Source organism: Mytilus edulis, chromosome 1 (genome assembly GCF_963676685.1).
Source record: "Mytilus edulis chromosome 1, xbMytEdul2.2, whole genome shotgun sequence".
NCBI classification, from domain to species: Eukaryota; Metazoa; Mollusca; class Bivalvia; order Mytilida; family Mytilidae; genus Mytilus; species Mytilus edulis.
This window is the reverse complement of record NC_092344.1, coordinates 78342822-78366387: the sequence shown is the minus strand read 5'-3', so window position 1 is coordinate 78366387 and position 23566 is coordinate 78342822. Positions and strand designations below refer to the sequence as shown.

The 23566-nt window shown below is 31.7% G+C and overlaps 1 protein-coding gene across 1 annotated transcript in view; it reads left to right on the top strand.

Moving 5' to 3' along the window:
• The window catches only part of LOC139491033 (serine--tRNA ligase, cytoplasmic-like), a 37333-nt gene that overhangs the window by 10060 nt on the left and 3707 nt on the right, over positions 1-23566 (top strand). Inside the window, exons 7-9 of the mRNA XM_071278300.1 lie at positions 7998-8219; positions 19896-20025; positions 21565-21722. Coding sequence (XP_071134401.1) covers positions 7998-8219; positions 19896-20025; positions 21565-21722 — 510 coding nt within the window. The remainder of the gene's footprint in view (positions 1-7997; positions 8220-19895; positions 20026-21564; positions 21723-23566) is intronic.

Below are 23566 nucleotides of genomic sequence, written 5' to 3'. Positions count from 1 at the left end.
AATGCCCTCTTCATTGACTTTTAAAGCCACATCTCGAATAGTACAGGGATACCATGTTTTTCTGTCCATGCTTGTTCACTCCATCAGACTGTCTCATTTTAAATTTAAAATTTGGTTTAGTGTTGATTTTGGTCATATAAATCTGAACATAGTACACTTGTTCATTATGGAGCATGCTACAATTTATCTGCCAAATTAGGGGTTTAACCCAGATTTCAGGATTCTGTGATTGGTTTAATATTGACTTAAGGCAGATAAAAAAAACCACTTTGTTTCAGGACACTTGCATATTTGTTTAATAGTTCTTTGGATTTTCCTGCTCCTGTTTTTGAGAAATTGACTTTCAATAAAAAAAAATAATTACCGCTTCTGCAAATTTTTGGGCCGCATGCTGCTCCAAAATTAGTTTATCCTTGACATTTTCTTTTCTCGTAGACGTTTTTTCGTGTGCATATATTGCTCCAATCAATTCAAACGCACATGTGATAAGTTGATTTGTTAATAAAAAGTAAAAAATCGGGATGCCAACATGAAGTTGTGTCAGATCATTGCATAGGACAAGTAGTTATTAAACACACAGTTATTTGAAATGGAATTTGTTTTGCCTATGAAGACTTGTTCTAGAAGACAAAATAAAAAATCTTTTGTTAGACCACAACAATCAAAACAGTACTCGTTAGAACCATTGTCATTCCCGATCATTGTTTCAACAGACATAGTCCGAGATTAATCTGATGAACAACAGACAAGATATGATGTTGTCCAACGGCCCCTGCTTGTCAGGCAAAACAGCCGTTGGACGTCAGATTAATCTTGGGCTACAATAGACATAGGCCGAGCTATCTGTCTTGGATGAAATTGATATTAAATTCACATGATTTAAAAAAAATTTACATATTGATGAAAAACCCTTATCTTCTTGTTAGCCTATTGTAATGCACTCAGAACTCTCTTGTAATGGACAATTTGAGACTTCCAATATTCGAGACCAAAGCTATGGTTCCTGCAAATAATGATAACACATGTATTATTGGTGCAATCACTTCCAGTTTGAGATACATTAAGGTTTCAGGGGCAAATAGAAAATGTATTTTGCCAAATCAGAATAATGCATGTGAATGTGGTTAAAGCCTAATATAAAGGACATAATGTATTTTAAGGGAATGTTTCATTACACTAAGACCTACATGCATAGCAATATAACTATTTCACTCAAGATGTTTTTGAAATATTCACCTCACCCTTCATGTTGATCCTTTTAAGGATTAATAGTTCCAACTAGATGCCAAGCAGCCAATAAACAATCACTTCTATATATGAAAACAACTGTATAAAAGATATTTAATATTTTTCTAGGGCATTTTTCGGAATATATGCACATATTTTAATTATATTCCATACAATATATTTATACCCCACGCAACGAAGTTGCGGAGGGTATAATGTTTTTGACCCGTCCGTCCGTCCGTCAGTCCGTCCGTCCTTCAGTCCGTCCGTCCGTCCGTCCGTCAGTCCGTCAGTCCTGTTTCTTGTCATCGCAACTCCTCTCAAACCACACAACAGAATTTCACGAAACCTTTTCAGATAATAAGGACATACTATGTAGTTGTGCATATCGACGGGAAATTGCGATTCAATTTTTTTTCTAGGAGTTACGCCCCTTTGAACTTATTTACTTTAATGTACTACTGCAACAGTTTGTCATCGCAACTCCTCTCAAACCACACAACAGAATTTCACGAAACCTTTTCAGATAATAAGGACATACTATGTAGTTGTGCATATCGACGGGAAATTGCGATTCAATTTTTTTTCTAGGAGTTACGCCCCTTTGAACTTATTTACTTTAATGTACTACTGCAACAGTTTGTCATCGCAACTCCTCTCAAACCACACAACAGAATTTCACGAAACCTTTTCAGATAATAAGGACATACTATGTAGTTGTGCATATCGACGGGAAATTGCGATTCAATTTTTTTTCTAGGAGTTACGCCCCTTTGAACTTATTTACTTTAATGTACTACTGCAACAGTTTGTCATCACAACTCCTCTCAAACCACACAACAGAATTTCACGAAACCTTTTCAGATAATAAGGACATACTATGTAGTTGTGCATATCGACGGGAAATTGCGATTCAATTTTTTTTCTAGGAGTTACGCCCCTTTGAACTTATTTACTTTAATGTACTACTGCAACAGTTTGTCATCGCAACTCCTCTCAAACCACACAACAGAATTTCACGAAACCTTTTCAGATAATAAGGACATACTATGTAGTTGTGCATATCGACGGGAAATTGCGATTCAATTTTTTTTCTAGGAGTTACACCCCTTTGAACTTATTTACTTTAATGTACTACTGCAACAGTTTGTCATCGCAACTCCTCTCAAACCACACAACAGAATTTCACAAAACCTTTTCAGATAATAAGGACATACTATGTAGTTGTGCATATCGACGGGAAATTGCGATTCAATTTTTTTTCTAGGAGTTACACCCCTTTGAACTTATTTACTTTAATGTACTACTGCAACAGTTTGTCATCGCAACTCCTCTCAAACCACACAACAGAATTTCATGAAACTTTGTAGATAATAAGGACATACTATGTATATTGACAGGAAATTATTATTCAATTTTTTTTCTTATACAATTTTTTTTTCTTATACTTAATTAATTTCTCCAATGACAATGTGGGGACGTGGGGTATGTGAGCGTGCTCACTAAGGTTCTTTAATTACTTAACTTACATACCGGTAATTCCTCTAGTTAAACTTTATCCGCTTTGCTTCCTTACTATATACACATGTGTGAATTTATATAAAAATTCACACTGTTAAAGTTAATTTGACGAAAATAATCAAAATTATACTAAACCAAAGCTAACCGAAAAGTTTGATATGGTATAGACTGTACTACAGGCACAAATACATCAACTTATATGCATAAGAGCATGTTTCTCCTCCTTTTTAGCTCACCTGGCCCGAAGGGCCAAGTGAGCTTTTCTCATCACTTGGCGTCCGGCGTCCGGCGTCGTCCGGTGTCCGGCGTCCGGCGTCGTTAACTTTTACAAAAATCTTCTCCTCTGAAACTACTGGGCCAAATTTAACCAAACTTGGCCACAATCATCATTGGGGTATCTAGTTTAAAAAATGTGTTCGGTTACCCGGCCAACCAACCAAGATGGCCGCCATGGCTAAAAATAGAACATAGGGGTCAAATGCAGTTTTTGGCTTATAACTCTGAAACCGAAGCATTTAGAGCAAATCTGACATGGGGTTAAATTGTTTATTAAGTCAAGATCTATCTGCCCTAAAATTTTCAGACGAATCGGACAACCGGTTGTTGGGTTGCTGCCCCTGAATTGGCAATTTTAAGGAAATTTTGCCGTTATATGGTTATTATCTTGAATACTATTATAGATAGAGATAAACTGTAAACAGCAATAATGTTCAGCAAAGTAAGATCTACAAATAAGTCAACATGACCGAAATGGTCAGTTGACCCATATAGGAGTTATTGCCCTTTATAGTCAATTTTTAACCATTTTTCGTAAATCTTAGTAATCTTTTACAAAAATTTTCTCCTCTGAAACCACTGGGCCAAATTTATCCAAACTTGGCCACAATTATCTTTGGGGTATCTAGTTTAAAAAATGTGTCCAGGGACCCGGCCAACCAACCAAGATGGCCGCCATGGCTAAAAATAGAACATAGGGGTAAAATGCAGTTTTTGGCTTATAACTTAAAAACCAAAGCATTAAGAGCAAATCTGACTATTAGAAAATTGTTTATCAGGTCAAGATCTATCTACCCTGAAATTTTCAGATGAATCTGACAACCTGTTGTTGGGTTGCTGCCCCTGAATTGGTAATTTTAAGGAAATTTTACTGTTTTTGGTTATTATCTTGAAAATTATTAAAGATAGAAATAAACTGTAAACAGCAATAATGTTCAGCAAAGTAAGATTTACAAATAAGTCAACATGACCGAAATGGTCAGTTGACCCATATAGGAGTTATTGTCCTTTATAGTCAATTTTTAACCATTTTTCGTAAATCTTAGTAATCTTTTACAAAAATCTTCTCCTCTGAAACTACTGGGCCAAATTAATCCAAACTTATCTACAATCATCTTTTGGGTATCTAGTTTCAAAAATGTGTCCGATGACCCGGCCATCCAACCAAGATGGCCGCCATGGCTAAAAATAGAAGATAGGGGTAAAATGCAGTTTTTGGCTTATAACTCAAAAACCAAAGCCTTTAGAGCAAATCTGACAGGGGGATAAATTGTTTATCAGGTCAAGATCTATCTGCCCTGAAATTTTCAGATAAATCGGACAACCCGTTGTTGGGTTCCTGCCCCTGAATTGGTAATTTTAAGGAAATTTTACTGTTTTTGGTTATTATCTTGAAAATTATTATAGATAGAAATAAACTGTAAACAGCAATAATGTTCAGCAAAGTAAGATTTACAAATAAGTCAACATGACCGAAATGGTCAATTGACCCCCTAAGGAGTTATTGTCCTTTATAGTCAATTTTCAACAATTTTTATAAAATTTGTAAATTTTTACTAACATTTTCCACTGAAACTACTGGGCCAACTTCATTATAGATAGAGATAATTGTAAGCTGCAAGGATGTTCAGTAAAGTAAGATGTACAAACACATCACCATCACCAAAATACAATTTTGACATGAATCCATCTGCTTCCTTTGTTTAATAGTCACATAGACCAAGGTGAGCGACACAGGCTCTTTAGAGCCTCTAGTTCTTTGAAGTTACCCAGTTTTAACATGTACACAAAGGAGTAGGTCCGGTAAGGGCCGCTTTTGGCCCCAAATTTCAGTTTCATCTAACGAGATATTTAGGACACCTTTTAAACACTTAAGTGTCTATTTCAATTGATTCGATTAGTTTATGTAAAAGATTTTAACTGATTCAGTCATTAAAAACGCTCCGATTGAAGCTTACATATGAAAAATCTATCAAATATGCCAAAAAACGTCACTTTTCAGATGGTTTTCTTCAAAAATGAAAGTGGCCGCATCCGTGTTCATCCTCAACCTTTATATATGTTATGTATTATCATCAAATACAACTTACATTTCAATATTATGAATGAACACGAATGCGGCCACTTTCATTTAAGAGGGAAACCGTCTAAAATAACTAAAATGCTATAAATGTGAAGATTTCAGTAATTAAGCCTGACTTTATGATGCTAGTACACGATATATGTACATTGTATTGTCAAAAACAGCACATATTTATGTAGCAGAAGCATACTACTTTCCAAAAAATAGCTAAAAGATTACATTTTCACAATTTTGCAAAACTGCTTAATTTTGGGGCCAAAAAGGGGTCTTACTGAACCTACTCCTTTCTAAATGCACAATTTAAAAAAAAATTATGCTGCTCGCTCCACTTGTAGAGCACCCGCCTCAACAAATCTCATTTTCAAGAATTTTTATACGACCGCAAAATTTGAAAATTTTTTCGTCGTAAATTGCTATCACGTTGGTGTCGTCGTCTGCGTCGTCGTCGTCGTCCGAATACTTTTAGTTTTCGCACTCTAACTTAAGTAAAAGTGAATGGAAATCTATGAAATTTTAACACAAGGTTTATGACCACAAAAGGAAGGTTGGTATTGATTTTGGGAGTTTTGGTCCCAACATTTTAGGAATAAGGGGCCAAAAAGGGCCCAAATAAGCATTTTCTTGGTTTTCGCACTATAACTTTAGTTTAAGTTAATAGAAATCTATGAAATTTTGACACAAGGTTTATGACCACAAAAGAACGGTTGGGATTGATTTTGGGAGTTTTGGTTTCAACAGTTTAGGAATTAGGGGCCAAAAAAGGGCCCAAATAAGCATTATTCTTGGTTTTCGCACAATAACTTTAGTTTAAGTAAATAGAAATCAATGAAATTTAAACACAATGTTAATGACTACAAAAGGAAGGTTGGTATTGATTTTGGGAGTTGAGGTCCCAACAGTTTAGGAATTAGGGGCCAAAAAGGGACCCAAATAAGCATTTTATTTGGTTTTCGCACCATAACATTAGTATAAGTAAATAGAAATCTATGAAATTTAAACACAAGGTTTATGACCATAAAAGGAAGGTTCGTATTGATTTTGGGAGTTTTGGTCCCAACAGAATAAGGGGCCCAAAGGGTCCAAAATTAAACTTTGTTTGATTTCATCAAAATTGAATAATTGGGGTTCTTTGATATGCCGAATCTAACTTTCATGACTGTGTATGTAGATTCTTAACTTTTGGTCCCGTTTTCAAATTGGTCTACATTAAGGTCCAAAGGGACCAAAATTAAACTTAGTTTGATTTTGACAAAAAATGAATCAGTTAGGTTCTTTGATATGCTGAATCTAAAAATGTACTTAGATTCTTGATTATTGGCCCAGTTTTCAAGTTGGTCCAAATCGGGGTCCAAAATTAAACTTTGTTTGATTTCATCAAAAATTTAATAAATGGGGTTCTTTGATATACCAAATCTAACTGTATGTAGATTCTTCATTTTTGGTCCTGTTTTCAAATTGGTCTACACTAAAGTCCAAAGGGTCCAAAATTAAACTTAGTCTGATTTTAACAAAAATTGAAATCTTGGGGTTCTTTGATATGCTGAATCCAAAAATGTACTTAGATTTTTGATTATGGGCCCAGTTTTCAAGTTGGTCCAAATCAGGATCTAAAATTATTATATTAAGTATTGTGCAATAGCAAGTCTTTTCAATTGCACAGTATTGCGCAATGGCAAGAAATATCTAATTGCACAATATTGTGAAATAGCAATTTTTTTTTAATTAGAGTTATCTTTCTTTGTCCAGAATAGTAAGCAAGAAATATCTAATTGCAAAATATTGTGCAATAGCAAGATTTTTTTTTAATTGGAGTTATCTTTCTTTGTCCAGAATCAACTTAAATCTTTGTTATATACAATATACAATGTATATTCACTTTTTACTACCAACTGATAAATTAAAATAATCTTTACCATTCAGTGATAACAAGCAGTTTTTTTACATCTTAATATTTTATGATGTATTTAAATGAGTAGTTATTGTTGCAAACTCCATTAGAAATTTTAATTGAGATTAGTTTTGGAATAAGGGAAAGGGGGATGTGATTAAAAAAAGTGGGTTCAATTGTTCTCATTTGAAATTTCATAAATAAGAAATTTTCTTCAAACATTTTTTTGAGAGGATTAATATTCAACAGCATAGTGAATTGCTCTAAGAGAAAACAAAAATTTTAAGTTCATTAGAACACATTCATTCTGTGTCAGAAACCTATGCTGTGTCAACTATTTAATCACAATCCAAATTTAGAGCTGAATCCAGCTTGAATGTTGTGTCCATACTTGCCCCAACCGTTCAGGGTTCAACCTCTGCGGTCGTATAAAGCTACGCCCTGCGGAGCATCTGGTTTACAATTAAAAAAATTGTGCTCGCTCGCCCATATTTTTTGGAGTTTTTGTCCGAAGAACTATTAGTGTGGCTTTATTAAGTTAATTGTTAAATGTATATACCAAATTAGTATTTTGGCTAAATTTCATGGTTCACTGATCTGATGTGTTTGTTGTAGTTGGTCCTATGGACATGATGGACACATATTCTTGTTTATAAAAGAAAAAATCAGTCATGTACAAAGATTTTTCATACCAGGTTCTTGTGTCCTTACCATATGTATTTTCTCATTTGACGTCAAAAATCAATGCATTCGAATCTGTAAAATTCTATTTAATCAAGTAGGTATGTTCACTATAACATACATCATGGACATGTCTAGTGTAGAATACCCTGTATGGCAGCATCACCTAGCATACAATATTACATGAACAATAGATTATGTTTCAAAATAAAAACATCCTATGATATCCTTAGTACTTAAGCATTATATATATATGGGAATGAAATTTTATTTTATTTTGAACATTTTAAATAATCTAAAGTGAAATTTGTTTTTATCAAGGTTGTTGGGAAAGGAAGTGAAAAGCAAGATGAATCTACAATTGATGAAAAATATTTAATAGCCACATCTGAACAACCGATTGCAGCTTATCATCGTGATGAATGGATACCCACCGAAAGTCTCCCCATCAAATACTTAGGCTACTCGACATGTTTTAGACAGGAAGTAGGATCTCACGGAAGAGATACCAGAGGAATATTTAGAGTTCATCAGTTTGAAAAGGTTAGTTTAGTATTTTAGAAACAATAAAAGAATGTAAATGTGTTGTATGTTTAACATGTTTACAAATTGTGACTTGGATGGAGAGTTTATAAACACTCAGACTCATCTTCTTATATCTATATTAAGGCAATCTTTCAGCTTTATTCAAATATTTTGATTACTTATGTTGTAATGCTATGAAATATAGATTTTGGTAGACCAAAGGTTATATATGTTTAATTTCTAGTAGCTATACATATATGTAAATTTTTTAAAAAACATACTCCTCCGAAACCTCAAAGCCAAATTTTTTGTAAGGGCTATTTCAGAAAAAATTGTATGGTGGTTGGGGGGGGGGGTTGGAAGGCAGTTTTTGTCAGCACCCGCCACCCAGCCAATTGTAATTGAGAATTATAGTGCATTATAGTGTGAAAGTTGCTCTGATACCCATCACCCATGTATTATTAATACAATGTGCCTTCCAACCCCCCCCCCCCCCCCTTATATTTTTTTATTTTACTTTAAGATACACTTTAACAAGGTTAAATTTGTGACATAGACTCTTTACGGCCGTAACCTGACATTAATGCTTGCAACAAAATTGTATTACACAGGTCATTTTTTAGTCACCCCACCTTTTCTGTAGCAAATATGTATTAATCCCCATTTATTAAATGTTAGCTATTGACGTACTGAGAGTGTCGGATTTGAAGCCAATGACACCTATCCTTACAAAACATCTGGTCCTGAATTGTGAACAGAAAAATATTAACACAGACAGACATTATAATTTCTGTATATATTTGGAGCCTTCTGGTTAAATTTGACTATGTGCCTATGACTGTATTTAATATTTACATCATTAATCACAAATTTAGATGAGAGAGGGTATGGGGATGACAAAACAAGTTTAACCCCGCCTCATTTTACATGGGCCTGTCCTAAGTCTAGATTTAAGTCTCTAAAGGGGGTCCTGGAAAGAGACCTGGATTGGACAAGGTCTGACAAAAAGAGTTGCTCATTAACCTCTCGCTCTTTATTGCAGCCATTAATTTGATAATTAGGACTGTAAAAATAGCTTTTATATGTTGAATCATTTGAAATAAACCAGAAATGTCCTGAAAATCATTACAGTACATTATTTAGGCCGCTGGTTTTCTCGTTTGAATTGTTTTACGTATGTTATTTCGAGGCTATTTATAGCTGACTATGTGGTATGGGCTTTTCTCATTGTAAAAGGCCATACAGTGACCTGTAGCTGTTAATTTCTGAGTGATTTGGTCTCTTTGGAAGAGTTGTCTCATTTACAATCATATAACATTTTCTTTTTTTATATACTTATCTTGAGAGAAGATTGTGATTATCTATCGCATACATGTATATTCCTTGTACATATTGAACAATGTCTCTGTAAATATTTACTCTTTATCATCGTTCATATTCAGCCAATATGTTTCAGACAGTTTAACATTTTTAAGGTATATTTTTGGATGATCACTTTGTAATAGTACTGACTGATCTTTAAATTATTTAATATTATTGCTCTTACTTTTGATCAGCTGATCATACAATGCAACATTGATTTATCAGTAAGTAAATAGGTATAAAAATTCATTCAAAAAATAGTAATTACTGGTAATAACTGGGCAGTTTTAGGAATTACTTGTATTAACTAAGTGCAACAGGATTTACATGTGAATCCTAAATTTTAATAGTTACATGTCATGTAATTCCTAATTTTATCTATTTACTGTAACATATACATGTATTATTATGATTGACATATTACATGTACAAAGGACAGTAACTCAGTCTGGCTATTTTAGAATCTCTTAATGTATTTTATATTTTAGTTTTATATAAACTTTATTTTTTTTACAATTTGGATGGAACATTCTGTGATGAATATAAAACTATATATATTTTTTTTTTAATGTCAGATACTCTGACATTTCAATAATTGAAGCTCTCTTTTTTCCACAAATTCTTTTCTCTTAGATTTCATTCTCCTCTTCAAGCTAAAAAATCATTGTATTAAATTATAAACACTTCTTAAATGCTTGGAAATAGAATTGTTTTTTAAACAGAAATGGGTTATTTGCCAAAGAGACAACAACCTGACCAAAGCAGAAAACAGCTAACGACCACAGAGGTCTTCAACACAGTGAGGAAACCCCACACTTAGAGGAAGGGTTTAGCTGGCCTGTAAACATTGGTCTTCAAAACATATTTATATTGTAACAGCACTGAGCAGTAACATGTGTTTGGTCTGAAATGTCAGCGACAATCTACTTACAAAGCTGATTGAGATTATAAACTAATTAGTAATTGATCAATATTAAGGTAGATTGGTTCAGTATATATTTGTGTTTATCACCTACTTAACTTAGATATCAGACATGTGTTAAATACAGTGGTAGTGAATACTTAACTTAGATATCAGACATGTGTTAAATACAGTGGTAGTGAATATCAGACATGTGTTAAATACAGTGGTAGTGAATACTTAACTTAGATATCAGACATGTGTTAAATACAGTGGTAGTGAATACTTAACTTAGATATCAGACATGTGTTAAATACAGTGGAAGTGAATACTTAACATAGATATCAGACATGTGTTAAATACAGTGGTAGTGAATACTTAACTTAGATATCAGACATGTGTTAAATACAGTGGAAGTGAATACTTAACTTAGATATCAGACATGTGTTAAATACAGCGGTAGTGAATACTTAACTTAGATATCAGACATGTGTTAAATACAGTGGTAGTGAATACTTAACATAGATATCAGACATGTGTTAAATACAGTGGTAGTGAATACTTAACATAGATATCAGACATGTGTTAAATACAGTGGTAGTGAATACTTAACATAGATATCAGACATGTGTTAAATACAGTGGTAGTGAATACTTAACTTAGATATCATGTGTTAAATACAGCGGTAGGGAATACTTAACTTAGATATCAGACATGTGTTAAATACAGCGGTAGGGAATACTTAACTTAGATATCAGACATGTGTTAAATACAGCGGTAGTGAATACTTAACTTAGATATCAGACATTTGTTAAATACAGCGGTAGTGAATACTTAACTTAGATATCAGACATTTGTATACTTAACTTAGATATCAGACATTTGTTAAATACAGTGGTAGTGAATACTTAACTTAGATATCAGACATTTGTTAAATACAGCGGAAGTGAATACTTAACATAGATATCAGACATTTGTTAAATACAGTGGTAGTGAATACTTAACTTAGATATCAGACATTTGTTAAATACAGTGGTAGTGAATACTTAACATAGATATCAGACATTTGTTAAATACAGTGGTAGTGAATACTTAACATAGATATCAGACATTTGTTAAATACAGTGGTAGTGAATACTTAACTTAGATATCAGACATTTGTTAAATACAGTGGTAGTGAATACTTAACTTAGATATCAGACATTTGTTAAATACAGCGGTAGTGAATACTTAACTTAGATATCAGACATTTGTTAAATACAGCGGTAGTGAATACTTAACTTAGATATCAGACATTTGTTAAATACAGCGGTAGTGAATACTTAACTTAGATATCAGACATTTGTTAAATACAGCGGTAGTGAACACTTAACTTAGATATCAGACATTTGTTAAATACAGTGGTAGTGAATACTTAACTTAGATATCAGACATTTGTTAAATACAGTGGTAGTGAATACTTAACTTAGATATCAGACATTTGTTAAATACAGTGGTAGTGAATACTTAACTTAGATATCAGACATTTGTTAAATACAGCGGTAGTGAATACTTAACTTAGATATCAGACATTTGTTAAATACAGCGGAAGTGAATACTAAACATAGATATCAGACATTTGTTAAATACAGCGGTAGTGAATACTTAACTTAGATATCAGACATTTGTTAAATACAGCGGTAGTGAATACTTAACTTAGATATCAGACATTTGTTAAATACAGCGGTAGTGAATACTTAACTTAGATATCAGACATTTGTTAAATACAGCGGTAGTGAATACTTAACTTAGATATCAGACATTTGTTAAATACAGCGGTAGTGAATACTTAACTTAGATATCAGACATTTGTTAAATACAGCGGTAGTGAATACTTAACTTAGATATCAGACATTTGTTAAATACAGCGGTAGTGAATACTTAACATAGATATCAGACATTTGTTAAATACAGCGGTAGTGAATACTTAACTTAGATATCAGACATTTGTTAAATACAGTGGTAGTGAATACTTAACTTAGATATCAGACATTTGTTAAATACAGTGGTAGTGAATACTTAACATAGATATCAGACATTTGTTAAATACAGTGGTAGTGAATACTTAACTTAGATATCAGACATTTGTTAAATACAGTGGTAGTGAATACTTAACTTAGATATCAGACATTTGTTAAATACAGTGGTAGTGAATACTTAACTTAGATATCAGACATTTGTTAAATACAGCGGAAGTGAATACTAAACATAGATATCAGACATTTGTTAAATACAGCGGTAGTGAATACTTAACTTAGATATCAGACATTTGTATACTTAACTTAGATATCAGACATTTGTTAAATACAGTGGTAGTGAATACTTAACTTAGATATCAGACATTTGTTAAATACAGCGGTAGTGAATACTTAACTTAGATATCAGACATTTGTTAAATACAGTGGTAGTGAATACTTAACTTAGATATCAGACATTTGTTAAATACAGTGGTAGTGAATACTTAACTTAGATATCAGACATTTGTTAAATACAGTGGTAGTGAATACTTAACTTAGATATCAGACATTTGTTAAATACAGTGGTAGTGAATACTTAACTTAGATATCAGACATTTGTATACTTAACTTAGATATCAGACATTTGTTAAATACAGTGGTAGTGAATACTTAACTTAGATATCAGACATTTGTTAAATACAGTGGTAGTGAATACTTAACTTAGATATCAGACATTTGTTAAATACAGTGGTAGTGAATACTTAACTTAGATATCAGACATTTGTTAAATACAGTGGTAGTGAATAACAAATAGAATATAAATAAGAAGATGTGATAGGACTACCAATTAGATAATTATCCATCCAAGTCACAATTTGTAAAAAAACGTGAACAATTATAGGTCAAAGTATGGCCTTTAACAGGAAGCCTTGAGTCACAATGAACACCATAGTATAATAGGTCCCAAAATGTCTAGTGTCAAACTGTTCAAACAGGAAAATCAAAGGTCTTAGGCCTAAATTAAAATATTGTTTGTTTGCCCTTTTTTTAAACAGGGTAGGTAAAATATTTATATAAAACATGAAAAACCTATTAACCAAACCAACAAATGACAACCACTGAACAGCATCCTGACTCGTGATAGTTGCATTAAAATGCAGCAGGTTTTAATTGTTTTAACAGTCGGCAACCTTCAACCTTATCTGAAATTGTTGTCCAATATTTCAACATAAAAAGACACACTATAAAATATCAATCCAAATGGCTCATTTCCATATAAATAGACGTTTTAAAAAACAAGTTCATACACAATGAATGAATAAATTTGATCTATGACACAATATATACTGTAAATTTAGAAATTATTGCGAGGTTTTTATTAATGCGAATAATTAGAACTCACATTCTTATATTTGATATATATATCTATATGCAGATTTTCTTGACATGGCAATGATTAATCTCACATTTTTGTCCATTTTTTTTGAAATCACAACAATAAATGCATGCAATAATTTTTGAATTTACTGTATATTATATTAATATTATACTAAATACAATATTGAAACATAGGTGCCTTCAAAACATAGACATTACAGACATGACAGGTAGTATTAAAAAGGATGTAGGAAGAGTGTTAATAAAACAAGCATACCCAGCTTGATTAACTTTACATCAAGGGCAGTGACTTTGATTCAAACATTTAAAGTATAATGCTGCAAAAGCGTTAAGGAGGTTTGCTTGTCATATTTTGGAATTTTTGTCAGATTTCGGTATCTTCTGGTTTTTATCCATTTGAATGCCTTAAAATGTTTTACCCACCTTTCTTTTCATAAATTGTTTGTATGTATAATTATAAGTCAGCTGTAAAAGTCTTATAAAATCTTTGTTATTTTTTAATAGTTTTTGAGAACTTAAACTTGTCAATGATAAAGCTATGAAAAATCAAGAGAGAACATGTTCCCGCCAATTTTCAATGGCAATATAATATCTAGAAAATAAGCACACAGACCTATATTTTTTTTCTCACTTTTTTTCCCTTTATTAATCCCCTATAGATATATACCAATGTTATGAAAAGCTTGTTATTTTGAAACTGAGTAGAAAACTTCCCTAACTGGATGTTTCATATCAATGCATTTGTTCAAACAAATGTTTTGAACCTGGTCATTGATTGTAACTATGGAATATATGCCAATTGTGTACTTGATTGTCAAGAAAATGATATGAACAACCATGTCATTAAATGACAAATGTGTCAGTTTCTTCAGGTTTTGCTGTGTTATCAAAAATTAAAAAGAAAGAAAAGAAAATTAAGTGACTGTTTTAACATAAAACTGAAGAGTGAAAGTACTTGCAAATCATGAACATTTAAGTTTTAGTTACAATCAATTTTAATCATAATATTTTATGCCCCACTTATTATGTCACACTTAGGGGCATTATGTTTTTTGGTCTGTGTGTCTGTTCGTTTGTACATTCCTCTGTTTGTTCCTTTGTTGGTTGTTCGTTGGTCCGCGTCTATCTGGCGCTTCAGGTTAAAGATTTTGGTTAAGGTAGTTTTTGATGAAGTTGAAGTCCAATCAACTTGAAACTTAGTACACATGTTCCCAATGATATGATCTTTCTTATTTTAATGCCAAATTAGAGTTTTAACCCTAATTTCACAATTCGATAAACATATGAAATGATAGTGTGAAAGGGGTATCTGTGTACTATGGAAACATTCTTGTATATTCATGATAGGGCTTCTTTTTATTGAGATTTACTGCTATCTAAACTTTGACCGATTTAAAAAAAAAAAATCTTCTTTCTTTGTTAAAGACGCTATTTATTTTGGACTATTACGCCATCCTTTTCCGCAAACAATGGATCTTACCTTTTAGTGAGCATGATACAAACAAAACAATCAAAAATATTACAATGCTGTGGCCCAGTTTTCACATTTCTTCTTTAAAAAATTCAGATATATCTAATATTAGTCATAATATCATCTCAGAAATCAAATATCAGCCAATTGTAACATGTATAGGGATGAAAGGAGGGACAATAGAATTTTTTTTAATACCGGAAAACATGTATTTCACATTAAAACACACTAATTTTTTAATTTTTTAAAACATATTGCAGGTTTTGTTTTGCTGTTTAACTGATAATATATCTCTTAATAAATGGTTATTATGAAATTTTAACACATATTTAAATGACATGTCATTACTGAGAAATCATAATTTACATACAAATATTAATATGCAATGTCTTTTTCTTATAGACAATGTAGCCATATGTTTTCTATGTAGAAATTACTCCCTTTAAAGTATAAATCGTACAATTATTTTATCAGTTTTTTACAAAACTACAGATATGTCCTTAATTAATGCTAATAATGGTTAAATTTCATTTAGATTTAGACGAGAAATAAATTAAAGAGAACTTTCATTAAGGATGAATGAATGAATGAATGAATGAATGAATGAATGAATGAATCTTTATTTCCTCCATGTATATGAAGATTTTGCATACAAAAAGAAAACAAGCAATTATTTACACAATCAACAAAATATCATACATTATGAGATAAATACATATGAAAAAAAAAAGAACAAAAAAAAACACACACAAAAAACAACATATAAGTTAAACACACAATGCACAGATTCTAGTATAAACAGCAGAAACACAATGTTGTTCAATCAATGTCTATTCAAAATTCAAAATTAAACCTATTGTAATGTAGCCATATGTTTTCTATGTAGAAATTACTCCCTTTAAAGTATAAATCGTACAATTATTTTATCAGTTTTTTACAAAACTACAGATATGTCCTTAATTAATGCTAATAATGGTTAAATTTCATTTAGATTTAGACGAGAAATAAATTAAAGAGAACTTTCATTAAGGATGTATTCTTCTGACTTTTCAGTCTCGTTCAGTCTCGTTGAAATCTCATTCTTAAATTGTTTCCAAAACATGTGATACAAGTGGAAAATATCACTGAATCTTAAAATATTGTAATCAAACATAACTCTGTGAAAAAATTGTGTATTTACAATGAATGGTTTTTGAGTGATCCAGTTTTCAAATTTTATGACCAATCAAGTCTGTATTTTTAGCCCAAATTTTGAGAAAATGGGTGAGGGATACAAAAAATGATTTTACAAGAATCATATACATCACATATTATTTTGGTCTTTTCAAATTTCTTAGATATGTATCATTTATAACAAAAAAGTTGAAATAATATGCATTTTGTTCTTAAAACTGAGAAAAATCACAAAAATACAAAATTGACAGACAGCATGGTAAATTTTACACAAAAAAGCGTCAAAATATGATAAAATTTTCTTATATTAACACCTACCTATAGTTTTTTTAAGTAAAATATATTCAGAGTGGTCCACTTCATCTTTATAGAAAGTATGAAAAAAAGTTTAATTGTGGAACTGTGATTTTTTTCACGATAATAGCCCAAAAATAGGTAAAAATCGATGAAAAAATGGGAAAATCTTCAAAATTGGTCATTTTATAAAGGGCCGTAGCAAAAAGAGAAGTGCACCACCATATGATTTTTTCTTCACCAATTATTTTGTTACAGTCTTATATATCCAAAAATCAGGTTAAGAAAAAAAGTTTAGTTCTAGAAATTTTTGGCTCCTCAGAGGTGTACATCCTTAAAATGTTAATTTATATAAAATAAATAGCAATTTTTCAAATGGTGAATAACTATTGAGCTTTGACTGCTACAAGAGGGAAACTAAAGAGAGAAAATGATCAGCAAATTAATTGATAGATTAGTCCAACATGACCAATATCATTAATTGACTCCATAGAAAAAAAATGATTATCCTAAAATTTTCACCCAATTTGCATTACCACTATAACCTGTAAAATATAATTGTTAGAGAAATATTTAAGACTAAATTGCCAAAGTAGTCTTAAAAGTGTTTGACGCTATCAAAAATGTCAATAGATTCCTGAAAGAGTTTTTGCCCTTGTATGATGATTTTTTTACCCTTTTGGGGCTATTTGCAGTTATCTTGAAAGTTCATATTACAGACAAAAAACCATCAAACAGACAAAATGATTGGCAAGTGGATCTGAAATCATCAACTGACTCCTTATAGTGTTAATGCCCTTTGATGATTATACAATTTGTTTAAAATGATTATTTCAGTGGATCTCGATAGATCTGTTTACGATGTTAATAGGTATACATAGTTATTGATACTCTGTTACCACCTAATTATTGCATATTCTTGTTAATCCGGAGATAAATTGCTTTGACTTATTCTGTAAGTGACAGCTAATGTTATAATGACTGCAATTATTTCCATTTTTGATCTGTTTATTAGCCTTTCACACATCTAATTAACTTTACTATATTGTAATATGTGTGGATTACTGGACAAATATAGACATTTATGAAGTGATAATGATGCTTTGAGGATTTGTATAATTGTACTGTTTTTTTTTAACTTCATTATCAAGCATCCTTTCAAATTTTTAAAGTATATTTCAAGCTGAACTTTCATTGAATTAGTTTTGGTTGTTAGGCCTAAAGGAGGTCATGAGGAGATTTTGCAATCACTTTAACACTTTAATAGTATCATTGTTGGTTGTTCATTGTAGATTTTTTTCTAAAATTAATATTAAAACAATTCAAACTACTTTCACATGGGTGATCATGAAGGTGTCTAGATTATAATTTTCTAATTTTATTATGGTCTATCAAAACATACTTGCCACATATGATAAAAGATTAAGGATACAATTCAAGTAATTGTTGAATCTTTTGAAAATCATAATTAAATATAAAAGCTCTTTAAAAAAAGATGTGGTATGATAGCCAATGAGATAACTGTCCACCATAGACTATAGGATGTAGATGTAAGTAATTGTGGGTCACAGTACCCATTTTGTTGAAAAAAAATAGAAAATGGTGTGATTTAAGCTAAGACTAGTTTTTTTTTAAAGTAACATTCATTGTAAATAAAAGAGTTTTTGGTTGGAACTTCGGATACTATTGTTTTTATTAATGCCATGTGTGTAAGAAGGCATTTCTATGTTTAAGTATATCAACATGAGGTCAAGGACTGCATGTTCTATGCATGATCATTTAATTACATTGTCTGATTGGTCAGTTCTTAAGATTGTACTTAATATCAAATTTCTACATGTGCTCGGACATGCGGTCATTCACCTTCGTTTTGGGAGAGAAAAAAGATTGTTTTTGAATTTTATCTGATGATAATAAGTAATAATCTTTTACTTCTAAATTGAAAATAATAAACTGTTTAATGTTAAATTTTCTGATCAGGTTAGTCTTGGTGGTTGGTAGGTGGCATCCAATCCCATTTGTTTAAAAATGCACCTTACAAGACAATCTATAAGATTTTTCCTTTTATTTTTAGTTTTTGCTGGAAAGTAGATGGAACATCTTTGTAAATATTTTTATTTACAAAAAATCATTGTTTGTATATGACAAATCAAAATATTCATGTTTTTCATTTGTAAAAGTTTAGATTATTTATGAATTCCATAAGAATTAATATTATTGAAATACAAAAATACAACAACAAAGGATTGCTTATTTAATAGCCAATCTTTAGAGATACTAAGAAGTATTTAGAGTTGAGGTGATTTACCAAGTCACGATGATGTGTCGTATTAAATAAGCATTGATACCATATCATTTATTTTATGAAATACAATATCTTTATGGGATTAATATATTAGCCTAGCTTTTTTCAGTGGTGATATTATAAAATACCATATAAGGAATTCTATGTTGTAGACAATAGTGCTTAGACAATCCTTTATGCAAGGTTGAATAGAAATTGTTTTTAACTTTTATTCCGAGATGATTGAAGCTTTTTCATAAGTTACAAAAGAAAATTGTTGAGTTTTCATAACAGTTACCAATTGGGACATTATTTTTGTTTGGTTAAAAAATTGAAACAGTTAGAAAGTTCACAACCACATTAAAAAACAGAAAACCACCTTTTATCTTGAATCTGTACTGTAAAAAGTTTTCTTCACATGGTATATGTGGATTTATCTATAATTAGTGTTCTTTTCCAGGATTTACCATGACCTGGCAACTCCTATATCATACTGACATTCCCCAACGGCATTGAGCTTTATTTTAAATAAAAACCTGCTATAAAAGGTAGCTTCTATTAAGCAAACAGTCTTTTGTCCCTACTCTGTTATTCAGCAACATTCAAGCAAAGATCAAAATCAAAGACATTGGGAACAACAAACTTGCTCTGGTGGAAGTTTGTTATCCAGAGGTAGTAATATTTTTCTATGCATAATGAACCTAAACTTAAAGGTCATCTCTGTTGAAGGCCAGGTTTCTCTGGTAATAAAGACAACCTTTGAATACAGGTTTGACAGTACATTGTACTATCACTTTTATGATAATTATTTCAGGTAGAACAGTTTGTACTTACTTCACCACATGACAACAAATCTTGGGAGATTTTTGAGGAGATGATTGGGAATGCTGAAGAATTTAATAAGGTCCTAGGAATACCTTACAGAGTTGTTAACATTGTCTCAGGTAAATTATTTCATACATTTAAATATTTTAGCTTTAGACTGAACGTATTTACTTCCAATCATGGAACACCTTCTCACTGGAACTATTTCTGGAATAAGGAGTTATGAATAAGTTTATGTTGCTCACCTAAATTACATCCTTCAATTTATAGTGAACAAAAATATTTCCCTTTGAAAATCATGTGCAATTTGGAACCAAAGTCAGCTGTACTCATTCAACTAGAAAAGATGATGCATGATTAAACTTGCTAATATTTGACTAGACAATGAATCTGTTCAAAGTACAACTTGAACTGATTATATTTGAAAGAAATATTTGATGCCCCACCACAGTAATGATATATTTCATAATGTAGGGGGATTTGTTGTTGTTGTTCCTTTCAAACTTTAAAACTCAAGTTTTGCCAAATTAACAGGAGTTAAAATAATGTGAAAATAAACATGGAAAGTGCAATATGCTGTTCTTATTGAATAAATTTAAAGACTGACATGACAAGGCCTTTAATCTGATGAAAAGTCTTTACACTGTTGTGTAAACTAGACTTTTTCACCTTTGTGTAAACTGTAATGTCTTTTACACCATTGTGTAAATAGTAAACTATCCACTTTTACTACACCATTAGGTGAACTTGTGACTTTTACTACACCATTAGGTGAACTTGTGACTTTACTACAGCATTAGGTGAACTTGTGACTTTACTACACCGTTAGGTGAACTTGTGATTTTTTTTACACCGTAAGGTGAACTTGTGACTTTTTCTACACCGTTAGGTTAACTTGTGACTTTAACTACAGCATTAGGGGAACTTGTGACTTTTACTACACCATTAGGTGAACTTGTGACTTTTTCTACACCATTAGGTGAACTTGTGACTTTTTCTACACCATTAGGTGAAATTGTGACTTTTTCTGCACCATTAGGTGAACTAGTGACTTTTTCTACACCATTATGTGAACCAATGACTTTTTCTTCACCAAGGTGAACTTGTGACTTTTTCTACACCATTAGGTGAACTTGTGACTTTTTCTACACCGTTAGGTGAACTAGTGACTTTTACTACACCATTAGGTGAACTTGTGACTTTTTCTACACCATTAGGTGAACTTGTGACTTTTTCTACACCATTAGGTGAACTTGTGACTTTTTCCACACCATAAGGTACTTGTGACTTTTTCTACACCTTTTAGGTGAACTTGTGACTTTTTCTACACCATCAGGTGAACTTGTGACTTTTACTACACCATTAGGTGAACTTGTGACTTTTTCTACACCATTAGGTGAACTTGTGACTTTTTCTACACTATTAGGTGAAGTAGTGACTTTTTCTACACCATTAGGTGAACTTGTGACTTTTTCTACACCATTATGGGTCATTATGTAAAGCTATAACTTGTGACTTTTTTCTACACCATTAGGTGATCTTGTGACGTTTTCTACACCATTATGTAAAGCTATAATTGGGTGTTACTTATTAAAGTTAATTTTAAATAGATAGATTGAAACATGGAATTAATTAATCTGACAAATAATTCATTTCAGGTGCTTTAAACCATGCGGCATCTAAAAAGTTAGATTTAGAAGCCTGGTTTCCTGGTTCTGGTGCCTTTAGGGAACTGGTCTCCTGTTCAAATTGTTTAGATTACCAGGCTAGGAGGTTAAAGGTCAGATATGGACAAGTGAAGAAAATGAATCAAGAGGTAAGAGCCTAAGAGTATAATACAGAATTAAGTCATTATTAATGTTATTTCTTCCTGGTTATAGGGATACAATTGCTTTTAAGCAATCTGTAGACTTATACCATTGACGTTTTATTCTAAACATCAAGGAACATCTCAAATTATTGAGATGGTCTTGCTTTAAATGGTATAAAAAACAAAAGGATTAATTTAAAACAACTGTCCCCATAATGTTCTTCTCATAATCTTCATGTTTTGATATTTCCCTTGACTTGTATGCATGTTTTTAACAACTCGGAAAATCAGAATTAAGCAGTATTTATATTTAGTGTTTTTATAAATTTAGAAACACGTCAGAGGGAATTCCCCAGTTTTGATAACCTGCGAGAGTTCCCCCTTTTCTGTCATATAAGAACTGAAGTGGAGTTTTCTTATATGTCACCGTTATGAAACTGATATTTTGATATAGTACTTCCATAAAGAAATGGAGGTGGTTTAAATAACATTTAATATACGTCCTTGCTACAAATCACAAGTCTAGGGTTTGTTTAAGTAATTATGCACATGCGTATAGTTTTCTTGACTTGAAGGGGGTATCAGATTAAATGGTTCCTCTGCATTCCCCACTCCATTGATTAATTTGAAACTCACGAGATCCTTTCTATATCTGTCTGCTATTGAGGGTTATTGTTGTTGCATAATTTTAAATCATATGCATAATTTAAATTAAAATAAATGTAGTCCACAACATGAAGGTGTAACTAGAACACCCCTTCAGCCAAAATGGAGTCTTCCATATTATCGCTTCGAGTTGTCTCCCTTCCGTAAGTAACTTCTGTCAAACGACAATACTTTGAGAGAAATTGACTTGGTCTGTCGATAGATGTCGTATTATATTAAAACCGATCGCAATTTAAACAGAGGGATGTGTACGGAAAGGAGTCATGCCCACTGACCCATAGGAAATTAAATATTTAAAGAGTTAGGAATGGGGTTCCACCTAAAATTCATGTAGGAAAATAGGTGATAAGGTACAAACTGAAATACCTTCTCTCACTCTCAGTGACTGCTGTGGAAAGTAAACTTGGAATTGATAGTAAAAAAATTAAACACAATTATTACATTGTTTAGACACTTGTATCGAGGATTGGCTATTTTTAAAGTTGAATAACTTTTCAGTCACGTAAATTATATTTTACGAGCATTTTAAACATGCAGTTGAATTATTTTTGAAAATAATACTAATACATGTATCAATGAAATCAATGGCAATCGTATCCCTCAGAGCAATCTGCTCTTTGATATGATTGATGTTTATTGTTTAAATAGTTGATATTATAAGAATGAGTAAAAATAGTTTGGATCCATGATTTAAAACTAGGGGGAGATCAAACTGGACAATTTTAAGAGTGAGACAAGTAGAAAGTGTATGTATTGACCATATATGTAACTCCAGAGGGGACATGCCCATTGGGACCCTAACTGAATTATCCTCTCCTGTACATGTTTATTCAGAACTACACTGATAATTAATGCTTAATAAATGTTAAAATTACCATTTCCTGTTTATTCCATTATTTTATTTAGTACAGGTTTTCTAATAATTATTTTTATTAGTGCTATTTTTTTTTTAATAATAAGGAAAAAATGGATTTTTGTGTATTCTTGTTTTATGGTCTTAAAATTTTTTGCATATTTCTGCTTCGTTGAACATTTTGATTGGGCATTTACCTTTACCTTTGAAATCCATGAATAAAACTGAATCTACAGTAGCTTTCGCTATCTTGCTTTCTAATTAGTGCTCATTAGGGACAGTGTGTCTGGTGTATCATGCGCGTAGCTACGTTTACGTCAAAACGCCCGGG